The sequence below is a fragment of the Cherax quadricarinatus genome, chromosome 57, assembly GCF_038502225.1.
Source record: "Cherax quadricarinatus isolate ZL_2023a chromosome 57, ASM3850222v1, whole genome shotgun sequence".
Lineage (NCBI taxonomy): Eukaryota > Metazoa > Arthropoda > Malacostraca > Decapoda > Parastacidae > Cherax > Cherax quadricarinatus.
In genome coordinates, this window is record NC_091348.1 from 26,824,947 (window position 1) to 26,843,926 (window position 18,980).

The window sequence follows — 18,980 nt, forward strand, 5'->3', positions numbered from 1 at the left end:
GATGCAGGATTATGAGCGATGCAGGATGATGGGTGATGCAGGATGATGAGTGATGCAGGATGATGAGTGATGCAGGATTATGAGTGATGCAGGATGATGAGTGATGCAGGATGATGAGTGATGCAGGATGATGAGTGATGCAGGATGATGAGTGATGCAGGATGATGAGTGATGCAGGATGATGAGTGATGCAGGATGATGAGTGATGCAGGGTGATGAGTGATGCAGGATGATGAGTGATGCAGGATGATGAATGATGCAGGATGATGAGTGATGCAGGATGATGAGTGATGCAGGATGATGAGTGATGCAGGATGATGAGTTATCGTAAAGGGTTCTTAATGGAGATATCGTAGGTTAAGGTAGACACACTTGTAGGATGGTAGCTATATTGTCAGACTGAGATGAGGAATGGAGCCCAGTGCCTTGCCTGTCTACGCCTGGATGGTCTGCCGCCGAGTGAGAGCGGGACAGAGGGATGAGCCTGCACATGTGTATCCCGTGACGTCACACAAAGCACAGGCCTACAAGGGGTCTCGTATCTAAAGCATATGGATGATACTACTATGCTATCCTATATCCTACAGGGAATACAGGGATCAGCAACTATGCTGACAGAGTGATGCAGGATGATGAGTGATGCAGGATGATGAGTGATGCAGGATGATGAGTGATGCAGGATGATGAGTGATGCAGTTGTCACTCTGACCTTTATTTAGGTTATCTTAGATAAATTAGAACCCTGTTCCTTGATCAGCGTTGAACATTTCCAATACCCAGCATTAACATATCCTTGTTGGCAGTCAGGTGAGGTATTTCTTTCAGTAAGTTTAATTAGGTACACATGAGTAAAAAGTTATTTACTTACTAAAACAATGATAATGCCGCTCCTGTCTGCCAACACGGATATGTTATGGTAGTGTGTGAGACAACTTCCGACGCTGATTAAGGAACAACATCCTGCTAAGACTACACTTTCGACAGCACGATAACATCCGCTAGACAACTAACGCAGTAGCGTCGTCAGTGTTGCTGTACTCTCCTTACAGTAGTGTTGCTGTGCTCCCTCACAGTACAGTGTTGCTGTGTTCTCCTAGTACACAGTGTTGATGTGTTCTCATCACTGTACAGTCTTGCTGTTTTCTACTAGCACACATTATTGCTGTGTTCTAGCACAAAGTGTAGCTGTGTTCTAGCACACAGTGTAGCTGTGTTCTCCTAACACGTAGTGTTGCTGTGTTCTAGCACAAATTGTTTGTGTTCTCCTAGCACACAGCGTTGTTATGTTCTCCTAGCACACAGTGTTGCTGTGTTCTCCTAACAGTACAGTGTTGCTGTGTTCTCCTCACAGTACAGTGGTGCTGTGTTCTCCTCACAGTACAGTGTTGCTGTGTTCTCACAGTACAGTTTTGCTGTGTTCTCCTCACAGTACAGTGTTGCTGTGTTCTCCTCACAGTACAGTGTTGCTGTGTTCTCCTCACAATACAGTGTTGCCGTGTTCTCGCAGCATGGTGGGACGAGGACTTACAGTTTGGTGCTTACTGTCACTCTGGTTGTCACTACACTACTACACCAGCTATGTCTCCAGCCTAGTACACCTCGTCACAGGTACTTACGTCTTTTACCTAGTACACCACGCCATAGGTACTTATGTTTCTTATCTAGTACACCACGTCACAGGTATTTATGTCTCTTACCTAGAACACCACGTCACAGGTACTTATGTCTCCAGCCCGGTACACCACGTCACAGATACTTATGTCTCCAGCCTAATACACCACGTCACAGGTACTAATGTCTCCAGCCTAGTACACCACGTCACAGGTACTTATGTCTCCAGCCTAGTACCCCACGTCACAGGTACTTATGTCTCCAGCCTAGTATACCACGTCACAAGTACTTATATCCCCAGGCCAGTACACCACGTCACAGGTACTTATGTCTCCAGCCCAGTATACCACGTCACAGGTACTTATGTCTCCAGCCTAGTATACCACGCCACAGGTACTTATGTCCCCAGGCCAGTACACCACGTCACAGGTACTTATGTCTCCAGCCTAGCACACCACGTCACAGGTACTTATGTCTCCAGCCTAGTACACCACGTCACAGGTACTTATGTCTCCAGCCCAGTATACCACGTCACAGGTACTTATGTCTCCAGCCTAGTATACCACGTCACAGGTACTTATGTCTCCAGCCTAGTATACCACGTCACAGGTACTTATATCCCCAGGCCAGTACACCACGTCACAGGTACTTATGTCTCCAGCCTAGTACACCACGTCACAGGTACTTATGTCTCCAGCCTAGTACACCACGTCACAGGTACTTATGTCTCCAGCCTAGTACACCACGTCACAGGTACTTATGTCTCCAGCCAAGTATACCACGCCACATGTACTTATGTCCCCAGGCCAGTACACCACGTCACAGGTACTTATGTCTCCAGCCTAGTACACCACGTCACAGGTACTTATGTCTCCAGCCCAGTATACCACGTCACAGGTACTTATGTCTCCAGCCTAGTACACCACGTCACAGGTACTTATGTCTCCAGCCCAGTATACCACGTCACAGGTACTTATGTCTCCAGCCTAGTATACCACGTCACAGGTACTTATGTCTCCAGCCTAGTATACCACGTCACAGGTACTTATATCCCCAGGCCATTACACCACGTCACAGGTACTTATGTCTCCAGCCTAGTATACCACGCCACATGTACTTATGTCCCCAGGCCAGTACACCACGTCACAGGTACTTATGTCTCCAGCCTAGTACACCACGTCACAGGTACTTATGTCTCCAGCCCAGTATACCACGTCACAGGTACTTATGTCTCCAGCCTAGTACACCACGTCACAGGTACTTATGTCTCCAGCCCAGTATACCACGTCACAGGTACTTATGTCTCCAGCCTAGTATACCACGTCACAGGTACTTATGTCTCCAGCCTAGTATACCACGTCACAGGTACTTATATCCCCAGGCCATTACACCACGTCACAGGTACTTATGTCTCCAGCCTAGTATACCACGCCACATGTACTTATGTCCCCAGGCCAGTACACCACGTCACAGGTACTTATGTCTCCAGCCTAGTACACCACGTCACAGGTACTTATGTCTCCAGCCCAGTATACCACGTCACAGGTACTTACGTCTCCAGCCTAGTACACCACGTCACAGGTACTTATGTCTCCAGCCCAGTATACCACGTCACAGGTACTTATGTCTCCAGCCTAGTACACCACGTCACAGGTACTTATGTCTCCAGGCCAGTACACCACGTCACAGGTACTTATGTCTCCAGCCTAGTATACCACGTCACAGGTACTTATGTCTCCAGGCCAGTACACCACGTCACAGGTACTTATGTCTCCAGCCTAGTACACCACGTCACAAGTACTTATGTCTCCAGGCCAGTACACCACGTCACAGGTACTTATGTCTCCAGCCTAGTACACCACGTCACAGGTACTTATGTCTCCAGGCCAGTACACCACGTCACAGGTACTTATGTCTCCAGCCTAGTATACCACGTCTCCTACGCAAGCCTGAGAGCTTTCCGTATCCATCATAAACAAATGCAGCACAATCCCTATCTGTTCTCCAGAGAGGAACTGTACTGTTTCAGAACTTGTGAGTATGTTGCATTCTTTCTCCACCTCATACATTACGTCCTTTTTCTCACCCCGGTACTGGTGGAAACACTGGGGTGTGTTTGATTAAGACACCTGCAGCCCCTGTTTACTTAACTGTTAGTAGGTATCCTGGCGTTAGTCGGCTGGTGTAGGAATCACATCCTGAGAACAAAATTAACCTAATTTGCCGGAAATGCTCTGTATAACAAGAATTTCTATATAGTAGTTTGTCACTGATGCCAGCTATGGTCTGTATACGTTGTGTCATGTACTTGTAGAAATAAAGGCTGTTATTATTAAGATTATTATTTTTTCAATATTATTGAGGTCTCTCACGCCTTCGCACTCTGTGATACCTTTCCTCGACAAATGTCTTATAAGACAGTTGTCAATCATCCAGGAGTTTTTTAGTTAGTTTAATATGTTTATTATGCACCCCATACCCATCCTGTGGGCGGTAGTCAAAAGATTACAGAGGTACATAATTGGTCCAGGGACTGGACTCCAAAGTTTTGATAGCTGAGCAAGTTACAGAGGTAATGAATTCACAATTTACAAAGGTAATGAACTCACAAATTACAAAGGTAATGAACTCCGGGTAGGTCTAGTCACAATCATGACAAGTTACAAAGGTATTTACAGATTACAGAGGTACACAATGGGTCCAGGGACTGGGCCCCAAAGTTTGGATGGCTGAACTAGGTACAAGGTAATGAACTCACAAGTTACAAAGGTAATGAACTCACAAGTTACAAAGGTAATGAATACTGTAAGAATGGTTACTTACGTTTATACATGGCTACAATCATGAACAAATTATAGTGTAATGAGCAATTCACACTTCCACACCCGGTCACAACTGTAGTGAGTTATTGGTGCAAATATTGATTGTTGAGTCACACACACACACACACACACACACACACACACACACACACACACACACACACACACATATACAAATTCACACACACACACATATACAAATTCACACACACACACACACACACACATAAACACACACACACACACACACACACACACATACACAAACTCATACACACACACGCACACACACTCATACCGGTGAAGAGCAACCGGTGAAGAGGCGGGACCAGGAGCTAAGACTCGACCCCTGCAACCACAAATAGGTGAGTACAAATAGGTGAGTACACACACACACCCACTCATACACACACACACACTCATACACATACACACACACACACACACACACTCGCAAATACAACAGGCCTAGTGTCTAATCGACACGTGCCTAGGACAAAATGGTAACTAACACGCACACACAAACACACACACAAACACACACACACACACACACACACACACACACACACACACAAGCACTGGACAAGCACCTAAAGTCAGTTCCTGATCAGCCGGGCTGTGGCTCGTACGTTGGTTTGCGTGCAGCCAGCAGCAACAGCCCGGTTGATCAGGCTCTGATCCACCAGGAGGCCTGGTCACAGACCGGGCCGCGGGGGCGTTGACCCCCGGAACTCTCTCCAGGTAAACTCCAGGTAAACACACAGGAGCTTGGACTCGACCCCTGCAATCTCAACTAGGTGAATGCACACACACACACACACACACACACACACACACACACACACACACACACACACACACACACACACACACACACACACACACACACACACACACATGCACACATGCACACATGTGGTAATGCTTTATTTACAGCTAGCAAAGTCAGGGTATTTCTCCAGAATGGTCTGCAATATACCACTGTGGATAAAATACTTTGCCATTTCTTGAACATTTCTGAGTGAGTTGTTTCTAAATTCATTAATTTTATCACACTCCAGTACATAATGACGCAGGGTGTGACAATAATCCATCTGGCAAAGTTTACATTTCGTTTGGTCTACATCTGGTGGTGGTGATTTAACCTGCCAAAGATACTTGTAACCCAGCCGGAGCCGGGCAGTAGTGACATCCAAGAGTCTGCTTATTTTGTTGGATGCACCATAGACATGTGGCTCCTCCTGCATGATAGAGTGATGATAGATGGACTCACTGGTGTCAATCTCCCTGAGCCTTAAGTCCATAAAATTCAGTTGAAGTTCTTTTCGTATTATTGTTCTCAAACTACTACCTGACAAGCCAAGATTGTAATCTACTCCCTCTTTGAAAGCATACAGCTTAGCCAATTTATCAGTTCTATCATGCATCTGAAGACCAATGTGAGATGGAATCCACAGCATGTGCACTCTGACTCCACTGTCCACAATCCTACCATACCTGTGTCTGGCTTCTGACACAAGCATGCCACAATTTATGCTTAATGAGTTGAGAGCATTTATGGATGACAGAGAATCAGTTACAATTAAACTGTCAATCTTTGATACATAGATGCATTTCAGTGCAAGGAGTATGGCAAACAGTTCTGTCTGAAGGGTAGAGGCCCAATTATTGATGCGTGCTCCAATTTCTTTAAGAGAGCCATCACTCTGTACGACAACAGCAGCACTACCAGCTGCACCAGTGGATTGGTGAACAGAACCATCAGCGTAAATAATTTGCGAGAGTGTGTGCTGTGTGACTAAGTTATCAATACAGCTTAAGGCCTCATGTTTGGCTTCAAGGCGAAGTTTTGGTTGTGATTTAAGAAGTAGTTTGGGGGGAAATGGAGGAATGGTAGTTTGGAATGGGGTAATATTCCATGGAGCGGAGAAGTGCCGCTGTTGCCTTACTTGACATAGATCAGGTATCTGATTCATGCGGAGGTCGGTTCCAGTTTTTTCGATCCATCTGGAGGAGTGTTCACCAGTGCTGAGGAAAGTTTGGAGGGCTTCTGTGCAGGGGTTTGAATGAGCTTGCCTGAGCATATTAACCCCAATTAGGATATTTCTTTCAGTAACACGATCTCTGATGCTTGGAATATCAAGTTCTTTTTGCATATTTAAAATTTTGGCAGTACGAGGGCATCCTAAAATGATCCTCATTGCTTCGTTCTGCAGTTTTTCCAGCCCTCCAAGCTTCCAGTCAGACACAAGAGCAAGTAGTGGCGCAGCATGATCAACCAATGATCTAATATAAGCAAGATACATCATTTTCACAATTTTAACATTAGCACCATACCTGGGGTGAAACCCAGCCACAACTCTAAGTGTTCTTAGTCTTTCTTTGTATTGGCGACAAAGTCTTGTTACAACAGGTCCAAGTAGTGGAACCTCAAAGCCTAGATACCTGTATCTGCTTACATATTCTAGAAGAGACCCATCATGCAACTGGATCTGACGAACTGTGCCTCTCTGTCGAGGAGGACGCCTATTGAGTATCTTTGTTTAATCAGTAGAGATTATCAACCCCAGGTCCTGACACGAGGCTAGTACATGATTAAGAATGTTTTGGGTATTGGAGAATCCGGTGGTGTGAATCATTATATCATCAGCAAAACTAATCACATAATGATGGGGCTGACTAGGCATAGCATTAAGTAATGCGTTAATTAGAATATTGAACAGTGTGGGACTGAGCACACCTCCCTGTGGTGTTCCTAATTCAAAGTCTTTAGTTACACTTCTATGTCCCTGGAACAACTCAGACGATTTTCTGTTTGACAGGTAGCCTTTAATCCAGCGGAGAAGCCATCCTCCAACATCCATTCTGGCAAGTTCACTAATGATTACATGTCGGTTGGCTACATCGAAAGCGGATTTAAGGTCAAGGAAGGTAGTGTATGAGCTGTCAGTGTGCAGAGTGAGAAATGTGGCTATGCAGTGATGCATGCTCCTTCCTTGCATGAAACCATGTAACCGGGGAGACAAAAATTGTTTGATTCTGTACATGAGACGATTAAGAATCATTCTCTCAAATGTTTTACACAAGCAGCTAGTAAGAGATATTGGACGAAATGCATTTTGTTGATTGGGCTTAGGAATTGGAATGATGAGGCTGTTGGTCCAAGATTGAGGGAGCTCCCCAGTTACATAGCTCATGTAATATAATTCAAGTAATGGATTACCTGGTACTCGACACAGCAATCTGAGTATGTTGTAAGTAATACCATCCTCACCAGGCGACGTGGAGTTGCCCTTAGTTAGTGCTGCATCAAGTTCATAATTAGTGAAAGGAATGTTGCAATCATCTGCCTTGCTGAGCATAAAGCAAACAAGTCTCTCCCTTGCATCATATTTGTCATTTAATTTTGCCTGTGTGGTACTGGGAAGATTAGCATAGCTAGATGTAGCAGCCCAAGCACTGACTAACTCATTCGCCCTATGTAAGGGATGAGGGTGCGCGATCTGCCCAGTTCTGTTACCCTTAATTCTATTTATATCCCTCCATGCTCGGCTAAGTGGGGTGTGAGCATTAAGACCGTTGACAAATTTTTCCCAGTCTGCCGCAGCTCTGTCATACGCTCTCTGGCAGCAGCAAGGGCAGTTTGGAAGAGCCTCAGCATTCCAGGGGTACGATGTTTTCTATAGGCTAGGCCTAGTCTGCGAGCAGTACGTTTCAGTGTACGAAGTTTAGAATCATTGTAATAAGTATGGTTTTTGAAGGAGGTACGATTATTATGGAAGTTTGTTGGGTTTAGAGTACCAAGAGGTTTCAGTGGCGGCTCTAAGTAGTTCTGAATACTGCTCACAAGATCAGTCAATCATCCAGGAACAAAACGAAACCTTGTCATACAATAAGATGGTCGTCATGAGAAAGGAAGATTTATTTGTCATTTTAGATGTTCTTAAGAAAGATTTACCTGTCATCTTACGTATTCATGAGGAAGATATAATCTTTCCAGTTAATGAATGATAATCACTCTCGTTTCCATACCAAGGATGGTTGTCATCCCTCAGGCAGCAGCGTTGTTTACCTTCTTCCTCACTAAAAAGAATTCACACTCGGAACTTAATTAAGTTTACCACATTTACATTGCTCATCGACCCCTCGACTCATCGACTGATTACCTCAAACTCCTCCTCATCTTCCACCTTCCTCTGCATTGGACTGAAGAAGCCACTGGCTGGGAAAGCGTTTCCAGAATAAAGATACCCAGATGTCGCACATGTGTTTAATTCATCAAAAACATGTTAAGTCCCAGGGTCAGTTGTTGGCCCCAGGTGTACAATGTGACAGCAGGTGTATACTCAATCGACCAGTGACTGCTGGCTGCCCACCAGTACTGTATATGGCAAGAAAGAACATTGTTACAAGTATTTTACACTAGCCAAATATCCCTCTAGTTTCTTTAGTACTAACCACAGTAGCTGGAGGTGGTGAAGCTCATTAGAAATTTATATTTAAATATGCTTTGTTATTTGAAAAAATGTCTTTCCAATGATAATAAAATTGATCATTCTTTTCTTATTTCAGACCACCCACAAGAGCAACAATCTTCCAGCATGTCAGCACAGTCTCCACTCAACCCACAAGAACAGAAAGGAAACACGAACTGCCACAGTACCTACTGTCAAGGTTGTTATGTTGTGTTACCCTTGCTGGTATGCACTATGTTGTTGGCGGTGATATGCCATGGAATCAGTTCATGTCGCCACAAAACCAGCTTGGCCAACGCCGGCGTGGCCAATAATTGCCTCACCAACGCCGACTTAAACAACAACGATACTAACAACGCCAACTTGGCCAGCATCCGCTTTACCAACACCGGTCTGACCACTGCACCACCTACCATCCTCCACCAGGAGACGTTACAGTTCTCTCACTTCCGGAACAACAATGCATCCTCAACATACCATTTTCAGGCTCAGCGAAATAATTCCTCGCCAAATCTACGTAGGCCTTGGCGGCGCCCTTGTCAGTTTCCGGCAGCTGGTTCACTTCAAGAACCTTTTATAGAGCATGAGGAACCTGAGCAGAACTCACACAAGCAGATGGAAGACAACAATAGCCTACACGATAGCTTTAATAGTATTTATGAAGGTTTTTAGAACTTAATGTAAGAACTGAGGGTTGCATCCTGAGACAGAACCTGAGACAGGAACAGACATAAGCCACACTGCTTAGCTTTCTTAAGTTACCCTGGAGTTTAAACCCTCGAGGATTAATATTACCAGGTAATTTTAGTAATTTAGTAATTTTAGCATACATACAGAGGTACAAAAAAAATACAGGTAAGAGCAGCAAGCCAAAGCCACTTATATGCATAGCATTACGGGCTGGCTTAAAATTAACTTAAGATTAACTAAGCAATGATGAAATCAGTGATAAAACATTATTGCAGACAGATAACTATAAAGCACAAATGAGTATTACAAAGACAGGTCATATGGTTGCATGCATTGTTGTACATTCAGTCGAATGGAGTATTCTGTTAGGTAGTGTATTTAAAGAAAATAACAAAGTTAGATTGGGTCCTAGGTTTAACATTTGTGTGATATAATTGTGAGTAACATGGAAACCAAGATTAATTTTAATTATTGTGTTATGTTTTATGTAAATTATAAGTAAAATATTACTTATGGCAAGTGTGTAATATAATGATCATAAAACAATGTTAATATTGATCTGTGTGCGTCTGTTTGTGTCATTCTTAGACAACTTGGGTTATGCAAGAAGACAAATAAATATTATTCTCTGATGGTATTCCATGAAGAAGAGGAAACCTTTATTAACCTTGGATTATCCTGGGGTGATAATCCCAGGATAAGTAAAGATAACTAGGCATGGGAATTATTATTATTATTATTATTATTATTATTATTATTATTATTATTATTATTATTATTATTATTATTATTATTATTATTATTATTATTTGGACCTCTATGTTCTTTTCCCCAGGATTCGATCCAACAACAGATGACTAACACTGCTGGGTGAACACTGCTGGGTGAACACTGCTGGGTGACCACTGCTGAGTGAACACTGCTGGGTGAACACTGCTGGGTGACCACTGCTGGGTGAACACTGCTGGGTGACCACTGCTGGGTGACCACTGCTGGGTGAACACTGCTGAGTGAACAATGCTGGGTGAACACTGCTGGGTGAACACTGCTGGGTGAACACTGCTGGGTGAACACTGCTGGGTGAACACTGCTGGGTGAATACTGCTGGGTGAACACTGCTGGGTGACCACTGCTGGATGCACACTGCTGGGTGAACACTGCTGGGTGAACACTGCTGGGTGAACACTGCTGGGTGACCACTGCTGGGTGAATACTGCTGGGTGACCACTGCTGGGTGAACACTGCTGGGTGACCACTGCTGGGTGAACACTGCTGGGTGAACACTGCTGGGTGAACACTGCTGGGTGAACACTGCTGGGTGACCACTGTTGAGTGACCACTGTTGGATGCACACTGCTGGATGCACACTGCTGGGTGAACACTGCTGGGTGAACACTGCTGGGTGACCACTGCTGGGTGACCACTGCTGTGTGACCACTGCTGGGTGAACACTGCTGGGTGAGCACTGCTGGTGAACACTGCTGGGTGAACACTGCTGGGTGAACACTGCTGGGGGAACACTGCTGGGGGAACACTGCTGGGTAAACACTGCTGGGTGACCACTGCTAGATGCACACTGCTGGATGCACACTGCTGGGCGACCACTGCTGGGTGACCACTGCTGGGTGATCACTGCTGGGTGAACACTGCTGGGTGACCACTGCTGGGTGAACACTGCTGGGTGAACACTGCTGGGTGAACACTGCTGGGTGAACACTGCTGGGTGACCACTGCTGGGTGACCACTGCTGGATGCACACTGCTGGATGCACACTGCTGGGTGAACACTGCTGGGTGAACACTGCTGGGTGACCACTGCTGGGTGACCACTGCTGGGTGACCACTGCTGGGTGAACACTGCTGGGTGACCACTGCTGGGTGAACACTGCTGGGTGAACACTGCTGGGTGAACACTGCTGGGTGACCACTGCTGGGTGACCACTGCTGGATGCACACTGCTGGATGCACACTGCTGGGTGAACACTGCTTGGTGAACACTGCTGGGTGACCACTGCTGGGTGACCACTGCTGGGTGACCACTGCTGGGTGAACACTGCTGGGTGAGCACTGCTGGTGAACACTGCTGGGTGACCACTTCTGGGTGAACACTGCTGGGTGAGCACTGCTGGGTGAACAATGCTGAGTGAACACTGCTGGGTGACCACTGCTGGGTGAACACTGCTGGGTGAACACTGCTGCGTGAACACTGCTGGGTGAGCACCGCTGGATGAACACTGCTGGGTGAACACTGCTGGGTGAACACTGCTGGGTGAACACTGCTGGTTGAACGCCGCTGGGTGAACACCGCTGAGTGAACACTGCTGGGTGAACACTGATGGGTGAACACTGCTGGGTGAACACTGCTGGGTGACCATTGCTAGGTGAACACTGCTGGGTGAACACTGCTGGGTGACCACTGCTGAGTGAACACTGCTGGGTGAACACTGCTGGGGTGAACACTGTTGGGTGAACACTGCTGGGTGAACACTGCTGGGTGAACACTGCTGGGTGAACACTGCTGGGTGAACATTGCTGGGTGAACACTGCTGGGTGAACACTGCTAGGTGATCACTTCTGGGTGACCACTGTTGGGTGATCACTGCTGGGTGGCCACTGCTGGGTGAACACTGTTGGGTGAACACTGCTGGGTGAACACTGCTGGGTGACCTCTGCTGGGTGAACACTGCTGGGTGAACACTGCTGGGTGAACACTGCTGGGTGAACACTGCTGGGTGACCACTGCTGGGTGAACACTGCTGGGTGAACACTGCTGAGTGAACACTGCTGTGGGAACACTGCTGGGTGACCACTGCTGGATGACCACTGCTGGGTGAACACTGCTGGGTGACCGCTGCTGGGTGAACAATGCTGGGTGAACACTGCATGGGTAGCATTGAAAATTGGGTTGGTCAAATGTTTGTTAGTGGGATGAATTGTAAAGGACCTGCCTAGTATGGGCCAACAGGCCTGCTGCAGTGTTCCTCCTTTCTTATGTTCTTATGTTCTTATGACCACTGCTGGGTGAACACTGCTGGGTGAATACTGCTGGGTGAACACTGCTGGGTGAACGCCGCTGGGTGAACACCGCTGAGTGAACACTGCTGGGTGAACACTGCTGGGTGAACACTGCTGGGTGAACACTGCTGCGTGACCATTGCTAGGTGAACACTGCTGGGTGAACACTGCTGGGTGACCACTGCTGAGTGAACACTGCTGGGTGAACACTGCTGGGGTGAACTCTGTTGGGTGAACACTGCTGGGTGAACACTGCTGGGTGAACACTGCTGGGTGAACACTGCTGGGTGACCACTGCTGGGTGAACACTGCTGGGTGAACACTGCTGGGTGAACACTGCTGGGTGATCACTTCTGGGTGACCACTGCTGGGTGATCACTGCTGGGTGGCCACTGCTGGGTGAACACTGTTGGGTGAACACTGCTGGGTGAACACTGCTGGGTGACCTCTGCTGGGTGAACACTGCTGGGTGAACACTGCTGGGTGAACACTGCTGGGTGACCACTGCTGGGTGACCACTGCTGGGTGAACACTGCTGGGTGAACACTGCTGGGTGATCACTTCTGGGTGACCACTGCTGGGTGATCACTGCTGGGTGACCACTGCTGGGTGAACACTGCTGGGTGACCACTGCTGGGCGAACACTGCTGGGTAAACACTGCTGGGTGAACACTGCTGGGTGAACACTGCTTGGTGAACATGCTGGGTGAACACTGCTGGATGAACACTGCTGGGTGAACACTGCTGGGTGAACAATGCTGGGTGACCACTGCTGGGTGAACACTGCTGGTGAACACTGCTGGGTGAACACTGCTGGGTGAACACCGCTGGGTGAACACCGCTGGGTGAACACTGCTGGGTGAACACTGCTGGGTGACCATTGCTGGATGAACACTGCTGGGTGAACACTGCTGGGTGGCCACTGCTGGATGAGCACTGCTGGGTGAACACTGCTGGGTGAACACTGCTGGGTGAACACTGCTGGGTGACCACTGCTGAGTGAATACTGCTGGGTGAGCACTGCTGGATGAACACTGCTGAGTGAACACTGTTGGGTGAACACTGCTTTGTGAACACTGCTGGGTGACCACTGCTGGGTGACCACTGCTGGGTGACCACTGCTGGGTGAACACTGCTGGATGAACACTGCTGGGTGAACACTGCTGAGTGAACACTGCTGGGTGAACACTGCTGGATGAACTGCTGGGTGAACACTGCTTAGTGAACACTGCTGGGTGACCACTGCTGGGTGAACACTGCTGGGTGAACACTGCTGGGTGAACACTGCTGAGTGAACACTGCTGAGTTAACACTGCTGGGTGAACACTGCTAGGTGAACACTGCTGGGGACTTTGCCCCCTGTAAATAAAGCATGACCACGTGTGTGTGTGTGTGCGTGTGTATTCACCTATTTGTACTCACCTATTTGTGGTTGCAGTGGTCGATTCATAGCTCCTGGCCCCGCCTCTTCACTGATTGCTACTAGGTCCTCTCTCTCCCAGCTCCTTGAGCTTTATCATACCTTGCCTTAAAACTATGTATGGTTCCCGCCTCCACTACGTCACTTTCTAGGCTATTTCACGGCCTGACTACTCTATGACTGAAGAAATACTTCCTAACATCCCTTTGATTCATCTGAGTCTTCAACTTCCAATTGTGACCTCTTGTTTCTGTGTCCCATCTCTGGAACATCCCGTTTTTATCCACCTTGTCTATTCCGCGCAGTATTTTATATGTCGTTATCATGTCTTCCCTGACCCTCCTGTCCTCCAGTGTCGTCAGGCCGATTTCTCTCAAACTTTCTTCGTTGGAAAATCCCTTTAGCTCTGGGACTAGTCTTGTTGCAAACCTTTGCACTTTCTATAATTTCTTGACGTGCTTAACCAGGTGTGGATTCCAAACTGGTGCTGCATACTCCAGTATGGGCTTGACGTAAATGGTATACAGAGTCTTGAACGATTCCTTACTGAGGTATCGGAATGCTATCCGTAGGTTTGCCAGGCGCCCGTAAGCTGCAGCAGTTATCTGATTGATGTGCGCCTCAGGAGATGTGCTCGGTGTTATACTTACCCCCAGATCTTTTTCCTTGAGTGAGGTTTGCAGTCTTTGGCCATCTTCGTGACTTTTTACTTGGCAGGGTTAAACTCAAGGAGCCAGTTGCTGGACCAGGCTTGTAGCCTGTCTAGGTCTCTTTGTAGTCCTGCCTGATCCTCATCCGATTTGATTCTTCTCGTTAACTTCACATCATCTGCAAACAAGGACACTTCTGAGTCTATCCCTTCCGTTATGTCTTTCACATATACCAAAAACAGCACAGGTCCTAGGACTGACCCCTGTGGAACCCCGCTTGTCACAGGCGCCCACTCTGACACCTCGTCACGTACCATGACTCGTTGTTGCCTCCCTGTTAGGTATTCTCTGATCCATTGCAGTGCCTTTCCTGTTATGTGTGCCTGATCCTGTAGCTTATGCAGTAACCTCTTGTGAGGAACTGTGTCGAAGGCCTTCTTGCAGTCCAAAAAAAATGCAGTCGATTCACCCCTCTCTCTCTCTTGTCTTACTTCTGTCACCTTGTCATAAAACTCCAGTTGGTTTGTGACACAGGATTTTCCTTCCCTAAAACCGTACTGGTTGTCAATTATACACTTGTTTCTTTCCAGTTGCTCTACCACTCTCCTCCTGATGATCTTCTCCATGACTTTGCATACTATACACGTTAGTGATACAGGTCTGTAGTTTAGTGCCTCATGTCTGTCTCCCTTTTAAAAATTGGGACTACATTTGCCATCTTCCATACCTCAGGGAGTGGCCCAGTTTCAATGGATGTGTTGAAGATCTTTGTTTATGGCACACACAGCATCTCTGCTCCCTCTCTAAGGACCCATGGAGAGATGTTGTCTGGTTCCACCGCCTTTGAGGTGTCAAGTTCACATAGCAGCTTCTTCACCTCCTCCTTGGTTATGAGTACCTCATCCAACACTTGTTGGTGTACCCCCTGTTCTGATTTCCTGGAGTCCTACTTGTTTCCACTGTAAATACTTCTTTAAATCTCGTGTTGAGCTCCTCACATACCTCTCGGTCGTTTCTTGTGAGCTCCCCGTCGCCCTTCCTCAGTCTGATTAAGTGGTCCTTGGTTGTTGTTTTCCTCCTGATGTGGCTATACAACAGCTTCGGGTCAGACTTGACTTTCGATGCTATGTCATTTTCATATTGTCGCTGAGCCTCCCTTCTTATCTGTGCATATTCGTTTCTGGCTCTTCGTCTAATCTCTTTATTTTCCTGAGTTCTCTGTCTTCTGTACCTTTTCCATTCTCTAGTACTCCTAGTTTTTGCCTCCCTACACCTTTTGGTGAACCAAGGACTCGTTCTGTTCTTCCCATTATTTCTGTTTCCCTTGGGAACAAACCTCTCCTCTGCCTCCTTGCATTTTGTTGCCACATAGTCCATCATTTCTTGTACTGGTTTTCCTGTCAGTTCCATCTCCCACTGAATGTCTTGCAGGAAGTTCCTCATGCCTGAGTAGTTCCCCCTTTTGTAGTTTTGGTTTTTCCCATCCTATTCCTGCTACTCTCTCCACTTGAAGCTCAACTATGTAGTCGAAGCACAGAACCACATAATCACTAGCTCCTAGGGGCCTTTCATACATGATACCCTCGATGTCCTAACTACCCAAGGTGAATACAAGGTCCAGTCTTGCTGGATCATCCTCACCTCTCTCTGGTAGTCTTTAACATTTTGGTGCATGAGGTTTTCCATCCCCACATCCATCATCTTGGCTCTCCATGTTTCGGGACCCCCATGGGGCTTCAGGTTTTCCCAGTCAATCTCCTTGTGATTGAAATCACCCATAACTAGTAACTTTGCTCCCCCCATGTGTGCTCTTCTGGCCACCTCGGCTAGTGTGTCGACAATTGCTCTGTTGCTCTCATCGTATTCTTCTCTTGGCCTCCTGCAGTTCTGTGGTGGGTTGTACATTACTGCAATTATCGCCTTATGTCCCTCAGACTGGATTGTTCCTACTAAGTAGTCAATTTCACCCATGTCATCCATTCCTTCCATTTTCTCAAAACCCCACTGGTTTTTAATGAGCAGTGCAACTCCTCCTCCCCCTCTCCTCCCTGTCTTTCCTGAGTATTTGATATCCGGGTGGAAAGACTGCGTGCGTGCGTGCGTGTGTGTGTGTGTGTGTGTGTGTGTGTGTGTGTGTGTGTGTGTGTGTGTGTGTGTGTGTGTGTGTGTGTGTGTGTGTGTGTACTCACCTAATTGTGGTTGCAGGGGTCGATACTCAACTCCTGGCCTCGCCTCTTCACCGAGTGGTACTAGATCCTCTCTCTCCCTGCTCCATGAGCTTAATCATACCTCATCTTAAAGCTATGTATGGTTCCTGCCTCCACTACCTCACTTGCTAGGCTGTTTCACTTCCTAACTACTCTATGACTGAAGAAATACTTCCTGACATCCCTTTGACTCTTCTGGGTCTTCAACTTCCAATTGTGACCCCTTGGTTCTGTGTACCCTCTCTGTAACATCCTGTCTCTGTCCACCTTGTCTATTCCACGCAGAATTTTGTATGTCGTTATCATGTCTCCCCTAACCCTCCTGTCCTCCAGTGTCGCCAGGCCGATTTCCCTTAATCTTTCTTCATAGAACATTCCCCTTGTCGCAAACCTTTGCACTTTCTCTAATTTCTTGACGTGCTTGATCAAGCGTGGGTTCCAAACAGGTGCTGCATACTCCAGTATGGGCCTGACCTACACGATGTACAGTGTCTTGAACGATTCCTTACTAAGGTATCGGAATACTGTTCTCAGATTTGCCAGGCGCCCATATGCTGCAGCAGTTATCTGGCTGATGTGTGCTTCCGGAGACGTGCTCGGTGTTATACTCACCCCAAGATCCTTCTCCTTGAGCGAGGTTTGCAGTCTCTGGCCACCTAGCCTATACTCCGTCTGTGGTCTTCTGTGCCCTTCCCGATATTCATGACTTTGCATTTGGCGGGGTTAAATTCGAGAAGCCAGTTGCTTGACTAGGTGTCCAGGACAGGTCAGGTGCTGCCTGGACAGGTCAGGTGCTGCCTGGACAGGTCAGGTGCTGCCTGGGCAGGTCAGGTGCTGCCTGGACAGGTCAGGTGCTGCCTGGACAGGTCAGGTGCTGCCTGGACAGGTCAGGTGCTGCCTGGACAGGTCAGGTGCTGCCTGGACAGGTCAGGTGCTGCCTGGGCAGGTCAGGTGCTGCCTGGACAGGTCGGGTGCTGCCTGGACAGGTCAGGTGCTGCCTGGACAGGTCAGGTGCTGCCTGGACAGGTCAGGTGCTGCCTGGACAGGTCAGGTGTCCACAAATCAGGTGTCACAGTAGAAATCGAGTGATCCGGGTGAAGGTGAGGTACAAGGTTTGAACGTGGTATTTTGTATACAAAATGTTGTCCAGAGATTATCTGTGTACTGCAGTTAGTTATACAAGATGTATATCTTTCTGTTATGTTGTGTAGTGTTGGTGAGGTGGATGGTGACACCATCACGACACTTGAGACTGATTCTGTTGTGTAGTGTTGGTGAGGTGGATGGTGACACCATCACGACACCTGAGATTGACTGTTTTCTTTGTAACGAGGATGTGCCTGGCTTCAGTTTGTGATGTGTGAATGTGTGCTGGACACTGTTATGCATGTGCCTGCATGTGTCATCCAACATAGGAGGTATGCGAATACCTCCTATATTTAGTATGTGAATACCTATATAGACTCCTATTGTGTCTGGTCTTAATGGGGTGAGTGTTTTTTTTTTCTAAATTCAATAATAATAATAATAATAATAATAATAATAATAATAATAATAATAATAATAATAATAATAATAATAATAATAATAAACTTTATTCCTACAAGTACATGATGCAACTTATACAGACCATAGTTGACATCAGTGATATACTATATAGAAAGACCCCAATGGAAATAAGTCACTTTGACTTTTTTGGATTATCTTGGGTTCTCTACACATATGCTGCTATGTATGGTAACTGTATTTGTGTATATCTGAATAAACTTACTGGTTATGCAGAGCATTTCCCGGAACTTAGGTTAATTTTGTCCCCAGGATGCGGCCCACACCAGTCAGCTAACATCCGGTGTTTCCACCCATACCCCCCTCAAGGGAGGTTCCTTGACGTTGGTGAGGGGCTCTTGATCTAGGGAATTGAATCTGTGCTCCAGTTCCCTGAATTGAGCCTGAATGTCTTCCATCCCCCACAGGCGCTGTATAATCCTACAGGTTTAGCGCTCCCCATGCTTATAATAATCCACCCGCACCGTAGATCGAACCATGGATACTCACTGTGTGTGCTGAGTGCGCTACCAACCAAGCTAC

The 18,980-nt window shown here is 47.0% G+C and overlaps 1 protein-coding gene across 1 annotated transcript; it reads left to right on the top strand.

Moving 5' to 3' along the window:
* The first annotated feature begins 1,027 nt into the window (after positions 1 to 1,027).
* LOC128702801 (uncharacterized) lies at positions 1,028 to 10,257 on the top strand. Its single transcript, XM_070097272.1, has 2 exons — positions 1,028 to 1,608; positions 9,009 to 10,257. Exons 1-2 carry the CDS (start codon positions 1,509 to 1,511, stop codon positions 9,581 to 9,583), a joined length of 675 nt encoding a protein of 224 aa, XP_069953373.1. The 5' UTR covers positions 1,028 to 1,508; the 3' UTR covers positions 9,584 to 10,257.
* The last annotated feature ends 8,723 nt before the right edge of the window (positions 10,258 to 18,980 follow it).